Source organism: Rhinatrema bivittatum, chromosome 10 (assembly GCF_901001135.1).
Source record: "Rhinatrema bivittatum chromosome 10, aRhiBiv1.1, whole genome shotgun sequence".
NCBI classification, from domain to species: Eukaryota; Metazoa; Chordata; class Amphibia; order Gymnophiona; family Rhinatrematidae; genus Rhinatrema; species Rhinatrema bivittatum.
Genome location: NC_042624.1, coordinates 20,249,871 through 20,261,106, shown reverse-complemented (window position 1 = coordinate 20,261,106; position 11,236 = coordinate 20,249,871). Strand labels below are relative to the sequence as shown.

Sequence of the window (11,236 nt, the reverse complement as noted above, 5' to 3'; positions counted from 1 at the left end):
CTGGGGGGGACTTTGGAGACTTCGGCCTTCCTGGACTCTGGTGCGGAGGGCAACATTATTCAGGAACAACTAGTTACACAGCTGGGGATTCCTACCATGGAACGAGAGGTTCCCTTACGGATCACTTCCATTCAAGGTACAAGTCTACCTGGGCGAATCCTGACCTCCACGGTCCTGCTGACGGTCCGCACAGGGGTGATCCATGTGGAGGAGATAGCCTTCTTAGTGCTGGAGAAGGCTATCCACCCCCTGGTGCTTGGACTACCCTGGCTTCGGCAACACTTGCCTACCATCCAGTGGTCTACTATGCAGATCACCGACTGGAGTCCCTTCTGTATTAAACACTGCATGAAACTCCCTAGGCCGCCCGCCCACCCGTCGGCTGTCGCATGCTACGCCCGCGCCACCCGTTGCTTGTGAGGAGGTCACAGATGCCTTCTTCAAGACAGAAGCAGAGAGGCCACTGCAGTATCGCCCTAGTGACCTTCGGCCAGACACTACCCCCTCTCGGGGTAGTGTGTACCCCTACCTTCAGAGCCTGAAGAATCTTTGGGAGCCCTCCGATCTATTGGATCCCCGGAAGGTTGGCCTAGCTTCCACGACGTCGCACCCTGAACAGAAGATAGTGGTCCCTCCGAGTTCCCGCAGGGCAGTCTTGTCTTAGGCTCACGAGTCCCTCACCGGGGGTTACGCTGGTCGAATGGCCACCCTGGACCTTGTTAATCGATTCTATTGGTGGCCTACGGTCAGACGGGACGGGCGCCTTTTTGTGGACTCTTGCCCTGTTTGTGCGCTGCAGAAACCACCAACGGGTAAACCCCGAGGGCTCCTCCAGCCATTGCCCATCCTGGTGGAGCTGAGGACGCACATCTCCACTGATTTCATCATAGATCTTCCTACGTCTATGGGGAACTCAGTCGTATGGGTCACCGTCGACCGTTTTTCTAAAATGGCTCATTTTGTTCCCCTGCCAGCCCTGCCATCTGCTCCGGAACTTGATAAGCTTTTCTCCCAACACATATTCAGGCTTCATGGCCTTCCTCAAGATATTGTATCTGATCGAGGCCCGCAATTTACTGCCTGCTACTGGAGAGCCCTATGTAAAACTTCCACGTTCAGCTTAGCCAGTCCACCGCATTTCACCCACAGAGCAACGGGCAGACGGAGCGCACGAATCGCACCCTCAAGACCTTCTTACACTCATTCGTGAATGAGAGGCAAGATAACTGGGCTGAACTGTTCCCATGGGCAGAATTCTACAACAACCATATCCACTCTGCCACGGGAAGTTCCCCTTTCCTGTTAGTTTATGGAAAACAACTCCGGCCTCCTCTACCCGCGCCGGGCCCTAGCTCCTTGCCCGCTGTACAACTCTCTGCTCACCAGCTACGTTCTTTATGAATTTCAACCCAGAAGAAATTGAAGAAAGCCGCTCATGCTGCCCAAGTGTGGGTCAATAAACATCACCAGCCAGCTCCTGACTTCTTACCCGGAGATCGAGTATGGTTGAGTACCAAAAACCTGCAGCTCCGGGCCCCGTCTCGCAGACTTGCCCCGCGGTTCTGTGGACCCTTCCGAGTGGCCGAGCGCATCGGAGCCGTCTCCTACAGGCTGCGCCTGCCCTCTTCTATGCGTATCCATAACATTTTTCATGTTTCCCTCTTAAAGCCTCTTGTCCTCTCGAGATACCACCTGAAGGCACCTGATACATCAGATCCCTCGGTGCCAGGAGACACGATCTACCAAGTCCGAGAGATCCTCGACGTCCGGTTTAATCAGCGTCGATGGGAATATGTGATCTCCTGGGAGAACTGCGGCCCCGAGGAGAATACCTGGGAACCTGCCCGCAACATCTTGGACAAGGATCTGATTAAAACCTTTCACCAGGACCACCCAGGTAAACCCGGACCTGCTAAGAGGGGGCGTAAAGGAGGGGGTACTGTTGCAGTCTGGCCCGCGAAGCTCGCGTCCCGGCCCTTACCTCGAGGGTCTTTTCCAGCTGGGAACGAAGCGGAGTTGGGTCCTGGGTGTCCCTGCGGGGGAGACGCCATTGCTGGCCTGCCTCTAGGGGTGCACGCGCGGCTGCCCCGCGCTTTTCTAGGCAGTTTCCCGCCCGGGGCAGCTGACGTCAGACACCGCGGCCTACTTAGGGTCACCGCGGACACCTGATCAGCGCCTTGCAACAGGGTTCCCTCGGTCCCCCGTTGCCTCGAGCCCCGGAGTCCGCTAGCGTTCTAGCCACTCCGTTCCTGCCTGCCTGCCTGTCGTGCTGGTATTCGTCTTGCTCTCTGGTATGGTTTCCTGCCTGTCTACAGCCCAAGCCGGGTTCCTGCCTGTCTACAGCCCAAGCCAGGTTCCTGCCTGTCCACAGCCCAAGCTGGGTTCCTGCCTGTCTACAGCCCAAGCTGGGTTCCTGCCTGTCTACAGCCCAAACCGGGTTCCTGCCTGTCTACAGCCCAAGCTGGGTTTCTGCCTGCCTACAGCCCAAGTCGGGTTCCTGCCTGTCTACAGCCCAAGCCGGGTTCCCGCCTGTCTCGTCCAAGCCTGGTACTCGCCTGCTTCCGCTCCATTGGCTGTCGTACCTTTCCTAGGTCCAGCTCCGAGCCTCACCTAAGTCCCAGCGGTCGGGCCCCTACGGGCTCCTCCTGGGGGAGCTCCGACTTCCAGGGTGAATCTCCTAAGTCCCAGCGACTGGACTCCCAAGGGCTTCTCCCGGGGGAGTACCAGCTTCCAGGGTGAAACCATCTCCACCTGTCCGCCAAAGGTCTGCCTCCCGGCCTGTTCAGTCGAGACCAGTGAAGTCCTTCCCAAGTCTCCTGTAGGCCGGCCCAAGGGTCCACTAGTCCATTGATCACAACACGGACGCTGGCAAAATTGAGCGTCCGGTTTTTGGCCCGACAGCCGCCGGCCCATTTAAAATTTATTTTTTATTTTTTTTTACTTTTTTTACTCTTCGGGACCTCCGACTTAATATCGCCATGATATTAAGTCGGAGGGTGCACAGAAAAGCAGTTTTTACTGCTTTTCTGTGCACTTTCCCGGTGCCGGCAGAAACTAGCGCCTACCTTTGGGAAGGCGCTAATTTCTTAAAGTAAAATGTGCGGCTTGGCTGCGCATTTTACTTTCTGTATCGCGCGGGCATACCTAATAGGGCCCTCAACATGCATTTGCATGTTGAGGGCCCTATTAGGTGCCACGGGTTGGACGTGCGTTTTCCGCCCCTTACTGAATAAGGGGTAAGGGAAACCGTGCGTCCAAGGGCAGGTTAACAGTGCTCTCCATCGGAGCGCACTGTACTGTATCAGCCTGTTAGTTAGGTATGAGTGCTTTTTGACTGTTGTTCATTGATATTGTAGATGAAGAGTTTAAGCTGTAAGATATGAAGCCTCGAGTATTTGGCATTACACCGACTGCACAGCAACCATAGAAAATTGAGTATATGTTGTCCCCAGCACAAGTCTAATATGTGATGGAACTGATTATGCTTGAGACTTGAGAAATATATGATCAATATAAATGTTGAATTTATTTTGTGGATGGTGTTGATCTTAGTGATATTAAGAACATAAGAACATAAGAAAATGCCATACTGGGTCAGACCAAGGGTCCATCAAGCCCAGCATCCTGTTTCCAACAGTGGCCAATCCAGGCCACAAGAACCTGGCAAGTACCCAAAAACTAAGTCTATTCCATGTAACCATTGCTAATTATATACTCAATATAAGGACTAATATGTGTTGATGTCCCCTGATGAAGCCTTATGTGTCGGCGAAACAAGTGCCCTTTGTTGGGTATTTGGGAATTTTCTGAAATATACTTGTATAACTGGGGGAAATGTATATATGATTGTAAAAAATAATTTTTGTGGGAGCAGTGTAACAATTTGTAAAATTGTATGGGTTAGTTTTTATGGTGGATCATTTCTACATTATAAGTGTGTTTGATTATTTTATCTGTGTAATAAATAACTAAATATTTAAGGAGTTTGTAACGGGTATTTTATAATGTTGTAAAACAATATCTAAAACAGCAGGCACTCTCTTGCATGTCCCAGCCAAAAACCACTCACACAACAGTCCCCTATATTGCCAGCAAACAATGGTTAGCCAAGAGAGCCCCCTCACCCTCCAGCTTTCCCCTTCCTCTTGTCCCCAATGTAACTACTACAAAAAAATAAAACACCACAATGAAACAATTCCCAAGACATTGTGCCAAGTGCCTCTAATAGGAAGAAAATACAAAGACATAAGAACATAAGAAAATGCCATACTGGGTCAGACCAAGGGTCCATCAAGTCCAGCATCCTGTTTCCAACAGTGGCCAGACCAGGCTACAAGTATCTGGCAAGTACCCACTTTGCAAGTGTCTATAATACCACGAGACCCATAGCCTGGGGATTTCAACCCTCAGCGGGACTCCCATCTTGGGGTCTTGTAATCCACAAGCATCTCTCCTCCTCTCCAGGTGGGAACTACCACTACCCCTGTACTGACTGGTGGGGGAGTTACCAAATACCAGGTGCACCACCTCAAACAACCAAAGAAAGGGAATAAAACCCTGACTGAAACCCCAAAATCCCTCTCCCCAACTTACAATAGCAGAGGGTGAACACCCTATGCTGGAGCAAAGAGGAAAGACAACCAAAGAGCAGAAGAAAACCACAAACAAATGTAATGAATGCTACATTTACCAGAGAGCTACTTGGGGAAAGTCACACCAGAACATGAAGAGTAACTGGCCAACCAAAACCAGTAGGGATGTGAATCGGGCTTCGGACGATTGAAAATATCGTACGATATTTTCAAAATCGTCAGAAATCGGGGGCTCCCCCAAAACGATAGGAAAACCTCACGATATTGTTCATGGGGGGTTCTCTTATCGTTTTGGGGGAGGGCGGGAAAAACGGCACACAAAAATAACCCCTAAACCCACCCCGACCCTTTAAAACTAATCCCTTAGCTTTCCCCACCTTCCCAACCCCCCCAAAAACGTTTTACAGGTACCTGGTGGCACGGATACCCTGTCACGTGGTAAGGGCAAAGGCCATCGGCCATCGGCGCCATTTTTATTAGTGGCAACCGACGGCCCGAGAGCGGGAGATCGCTCCTGGGACCCCCACTCGACCACCAGGCACAGCCGATAAACAAAACCGCGATCGGGCCGGACGAAAAAAAAACCACGATGTGAATCCGAACCGATTCCGGTTCGGATTCACATCTCTAAAAACCAGTACCACACAGTCAAAAATAGAATTTGAAGGAGACAGCAAGCTAAGGGGGTAATTTTCAAATGCTTATCACGTGCGATAAGCCTCTGTCGCAAGCGAAAAGTCCCTTTTCGCGTGCGATAGCATGCTGGGACGGAGTCGGGGCAGCAAGGAGGCTGACTCGGCGGTGCGAGTCAGCCTCCTCGCTGGGTGTGAAAGCCGGCAGTGAAAACACCGCAATGGTGTGAAGGCTGCCGGCTTTCGCAGGCCTGCCCCCCTGCCCCCCATTTTCGCAGGATTCACCATTCTGATGGGCCAATACAGTAAAGCGCGGCCGCGGTTACCCTGTTTCTAACCCGCTTTGGACGCACAATTTGGACGCGTAAGGCGAACCCGCGATTCAGTATCCGGTTTTATGCGTCCTTACCGCTTGCCGAAATGGACGCGTATCCATGTCCGCCCGCTGCATGTATATGATATGTTAATGATTGATTTAGCTATTCCCTCCGATACAGTAACTGCGCCCAGATTATTGCCTTTTTAACCAGCTTATTTGCCACGTCTTTAACCTGCATATTTACTGCCTACCCTGACCCTGGCGTTAGTGTGGTGTTCAGTCAGCTTCCCGCTGCCTTGAGCGCCCGACTGGACGTCCAAGCTGCGACCTCAGATGTCCGGCAACCCCTGCGTGCTGAGCCCTCGCTCCAGCATCTCCAGCCACAGCTCCTGCAGCTCCAGGGGCTCCCTGAGTGTGTACCCGGAGCTGCTGCTGTCCTTGCCCCGCGCCTCCCTGCTGGGCTCCGGGTTGCCGGAGGAGCCCGACTTGCCCGACTTCGGGGACGCGTGCTGGCACAAGTCGCCGCCCCGGCCGGAGCAGACGCCGCCGCCCCAATCTCGACCAAGGATTGGCCACGCTGCACAAGTTCCAGCTCCCCTACCAGGTGACTCCGTGCAGGGAGAGCGGACCCAGCCAGGCGGAGAGGAGGTTGGAAGCCTTGACCCTGGAACTGGAGAAGGAGCTGGAGCTGCACATGAAGAAAGAGTATTTCGGTGAGTAACTAGTGTGTGGTACTTGCTTCAGTGCGGACAAATGTTCATGGACCTTCCCGCTGCCTTGAGCACCCGGCTGGATGTCCAAGCCACGAACTCGGACGTCCGGCTTGGACGTCCAGCCGGGCGCTCAAGGCAGCGGGGACTGTAGGAAAGAACCATCCACTTACCTGGTGGAATGACATTTCAAATGACATTTGAAATGACAGGTACCAGCACACCCTGGATACTGTATAGGCGCTGTATACCACTGTATACAGTAAGATGGATTGTGCACGCCTACCGCTTCATTGATGCGCTTTGGACGCCACTTGGATTTGCGTCTAATTTGAATACTGAATAGAGCGGTATGTGAACCAAAATATGCGTGCGGCAAATGAGGGTGTGCCCGGCACTGCCGCATTCTTTCTTACGCGTCCTTACTATATTGGCCCGTGAGATAGAATGGTGAATCCAGGCCTGATTGCACAATCACAAATCAAAGAATTTGAGAGAGCCTATTCCTGAAAATCCTCCACAGCAGAAATATTGTCATCCATAAAGAAAAAGAAAGCATCCAAGGGAGGAAAACAACCACAAAGCAAAAGAGGTTCTGGAGAGAAAGAATATTTCTCAACCTACCATGGGTTAATTTACCAATTTGTGGAAAATCCTGAAGGAAAAACCTTTTGGGATTCCCCAGGAAGCCCCAAACTTGGCTTTGTATATTTTTTCCAAACTCTATTCCAATGTACCAGAATCCTAAATTGCAGAATTTCCTACTAATCCAGTGCCCTTTCATCCCTCAATGTATTTGTCCAAAATCCTATTTGTTGTTTTATCTTCTACATCCATAAGAAATTTGGCTTGCAGTCTGGATAATTTTTTTTTTTTTTAGAAAACTTTGAAATATTGTTTTTAAATTGCTTTAAATGTCTGACTTATACATTTGTGACTATAATTTGTGCTGGCTTTTAAATTTTGGTTTTGGTGCCTTTCTTAACTATATTGATGCTGACTTTGACATTATTCTTTCTATTTCTAATATCTGTTTTTAATCTTTGCTGAGTTGGGATTTGGTGACAGTTTAAAGGGACTTGAATGTAAAGGAATATTTGTTACCCTCTCACCTAAACAGTCTTTCAAAGACATAGGTCAGATATTTTTCACTTACATTATTTATTTATTTATTTAAAACCTTTTATATACCGACATCTGTTTGCACATCGCATCGGTTTACAAGTAACTTAATAACTTTAGGCGAAGCCTTTACATTGAACAGTAACTGTGGTATTAAGGAAACAAAAACAACTAAATAAATATGGCTATAAATTACAAGGAGTAGGCAGATGGCTATAATTTACAAGGAGCAAGCACCTCTGGAGGGGTTGCTGCTTAGGTGAATGGGAGGCAAAATTAAGTGGTAATCTAACAATTTGTACATTTGTTATAACAATGCAAGTTCCTCAGACACAAAATTGCACAACTACTAATTAGTGTAATAACTGTAGTGCCGTAGTCTTGTGGCATACCGTCTGGAGGTTTAAAGCTTCTCCCATTTGTCTTTAGCTATCTGGAATAAAAAAGGAGCTGCATTAATTGAAAGAGGATTTGTCTTAATTTAAAAAGCCTCCCCCACTCTGCTACAATTTGCCTCCTCCCACAAAGAAATTGAAAACCCAGAATAAATAGGTTACAGAGGGCTCTGGTAGATAAGACTTATGATAGAGACATGCCCTGGATCATCCCCAAAATGCCTTTTCTGTATTGGAAAATGAGGATGCTCCAGAAATGAAAACCAAAGTAGTAGCTGAAAGGAAAGAAGATACCTAATGTGCATATAAACCCCTAAAACTGTTGAAGGATCTCAAAAACAGAAAATTCCTTCTGCTGGGGGACATATTTTGAAGAATACACTGAAGCTAATATTCAATGGCATCACAAGTTATCCAACTAAATGGCAAATTTTAAATATCCCTCGTAGTTACTCAGTTAACGTTTAGCTAGCTAAGTCATTATTCAGCTAAAATTTAGCCAAATAGGTAAGGGATATTTTGGGGGAATATAGCTAGTTAAGTAGTGATGGCCCATTCCAAAAGAAAAAAAAGAGAGAGATGGTGCATAAGCCCGATGTTATAATTAATGAGGTTTGGGTGGACCCTTGGACACTGGCAGCTGACCACACCCACGGGGGGGAAGTCCCGTGAGGGGCCACAGGTCAGGCTCAGCTTAGGACACACAAACACAGAGATTGATCTTTTATTAGACAATGTGATGAAGCCACCAGAGGTGGCAGTATTGAGCAGTAGAAGTAGCCCAGCTGGGCTAGTGTCCCTCAGGCGCTGGAACAGCGACTCCTCCGGTAGCAGTGCTGTAGTGGAAAGAACTGAGAATAATGAGTACAGTGAAATATGCACAAAGCCCCAGTATGGAGGACCCCAGGATAGGGAGAGCAGGCCCTCGAGGAGCGAGTACCTGATCCCTGAGAGCTGAGAGGCTTGAAGGTAATGTACTCACACAGCGGTTCCACATAGGAGATGGCACTAGGGCTGGAACGGAGGCAGGCCCTGGAGGAGCAAGTACCTGGTTCCAGGGAACAGCTCTGAGGTGAAGATGGTAGTACTCACTGGTGTTGAAGCTAGCGAATCCTTCCAGGCAGAAGAGAAGGTAGGAGCAGGCAGCGAGTCAGGGAACATGGGCCCTCGAGGAGCGAGTACCCATTTCCTGATAGCGACCTGAAAAGCAAGTGAGGCCCCCGAGGAGCGGGTACCCCGTTAGCATTAAGAGTCCAATGGAAATTGGAGCGGCAGAGTAGCTGGGTACGGAGAGCGAATCCCATCCGTAAGATATCCCTTGTTAAGTCAAAGGCTAGCAAACATTGTAGGCTTTAAATATCCGGGTAGCGTGACATCATCACAGGGGGACGCCCCTGAGGCTCGCGCCAAGTAGGAAATAAGAGTGAGGGCTGCGCGGCGTGCGCACCCTAAGATACCAGCTGCTGGGACTTAGGCGAGATCCTCTGCAACCGAGGACCTGAGGAGTCAGGCCTGGGAAGCAGTCGGCACCAGGAGGTCGATGAAGACTTCACCCTTGGAAGCCCGCGGTCCCCCCGGGAGGAGCCGTGAGGACCCGAGCCGCTGGGACTTAGGCGAGGCCTCCTGGTGGGTGAAGAACTGGATGCCTGAGGATGAAGAGAAGCCAGAAGCCGGAGTCCAGACAGGGGCGGAAGCTGGAGCCAGAAGTTGGGGGACGAGCCAAGGTCGGAAGCCAGGAGTCAGAAGCCGAAGACAAAGCCAGGGACGGAAGCTGAAGCCGGAGTCGGTGGATGAGCCAAGGTCGGAAGCCAGGAGTCAGAAGCCGAAGACAAAGCCAGGGACAAAAGCTGAAGCCGGAGTCTATGGAGGAGCCTGAGTCAAGAACCAGAAGACCGAGACCGAAGAGAAGATCAGGGATCCAGACACAGCAACTAGTAACTGAGGAAGAGTGAACCTCGTTGCAAGGCGAGGTTTAGGCCAAGCTGCAGGGTTTAAATACCCTGCAGCGACTGACATCATCCAAGGACTGTCTTCCCTTTTCCCGCGCTAGCCCCTTTAAATGTTTGAGCCCCTGCGCGCACGTGTGCCTAGGGGGCAGGGCCAAGCGCATCGGATCGGCGGCGGCTCCCTCGCGAAGGGAGAGCCGTGGCAGGAGCCAGGTCGGGCCTAGGTAGGGGAAGAGGAGTTCCTGTGGCTTGGGCCGGCCCCGAGGTAGGTGGAGGGACTGGGGCACGGCCCAGGACCGTAACAGCCAATCACTTTAGGATCCACACTAAGGGCACTCAGTTTTTTTATGTCGCCTACGCAGAACTGTGTCAAAGGCTTTCCTGAAATCCAAATATACTACATCTAGTGCTCTTCCCAATCTAAATCTCTGGTTACCTAGTCCAGGGGTGGCCAACCTGTGGCTCTTTCATGTGCAAAATGTGGTCTTGTTCTTCTGGCCACATGGCAATTTAGTAGTATTGCAGAGAACTGAGGAGAGGGACTGGAGCAGGAAGCACACACAATAGAACAGAGCAGAGAAGTCCATTCTGATCCAGCCTTCCTTTCCCTCCCCTTCCTGACTTGCAGTGCTGGTTGGTTGGTTGAGAGACAGAAAAGATAGGCTGTGTTGCGATGCTGCTCACGGGGCCCATTCCGTGAGCAGCCTCTCACATCTGGCCTGATGCCATGGCATGCCCCATCGTTCTTCGCGGCTCAGCAGTGCCACTGTTGCTGCTCCTGCACGGCTGTGCACTGTTCCGGCTGCCGCTGCTGCCCCAGTCCTCTGAGCAGCAGGGAAGCTGCTATCCTTTCCATCCTCCCATGGCAGGGACGCCGCCGATGCTGAATTCCTTCTCTCTCCTGCATTGGGCTCCTCTAGGCGCACGCATGTGTCTCAGCACTTTATTTGGCCCCAATGGATGACTTCATTAGTCCTTGCCATGTCCATCCTTATAAAAGGGCTCTGCTTGTTCTCCTCGGGCCTTCGTATCAGATCTTCATGGTCATCCATGCTTCTTCTGTCTGACAAGGTCTTCCGTGGTCTGTTCCTATCCAGATGGTTTCGTGTTCTTTTGTTAGATGATCCTAGATGTTCCTGGCCTCTGTGGATGTTCCTGTTCCTCGTCGGAGCTCCTTTATCATCTCCGATGTTCCAGATGTTCCATGTTCCTGCTGTTCCAGTCCTGGTCCTGATGTTCCCATCTCTGGTTCTCCATCCTGCTTCCAGGTTTCCTGATCATCCACTTTTACTGGCGTGCTACTGTCATGGTCCGTGACCAGCCCATGAGGGAATGTGAAGGGCGCTTCGTGGCACAAGGCCTGTCTTCACATCTGCAATTCAAGTCTCCGGAAGGCCCTTGCTTTTAATGCCGAGATCTGTTCCTGAATCTGAGTTCTGAATCCTTGAATCCTATTCCTGGTCTTCAGAGTTCCTTGTTCCTGCTTCCATCCATGCCCTAGACTCAAGCCAGAACCTGCT

General features: G+C 50.6%; 1 protein-coding gene across 1 annotated transcript in view; it reads right to left on the bottom strand.

Annotated features, from left to right (window-relative positions):
* Window positions 1-7,472: 7,472 nt before the first annotated feature.
* Window positions 7,473-11,236, bottom strand: part of DDR2 (discoidin domain receptor tyrosine kinase 2) — a 662,671-nt gene continuing 658,907 nt past the window's right edge. The window contains exon 17 of the mRNA XM_029618162.1: window positions 7,473-7,808. Within this exon, the coding sequence (XP_029474022.1) occupies window positions 7,779-7,808 (30 nt within the window). The 3' untranslated portion in view covers window positions 7,473-7,778. The remainder of the gene's footprint in view (window positions 7,809-11,236) is intronic.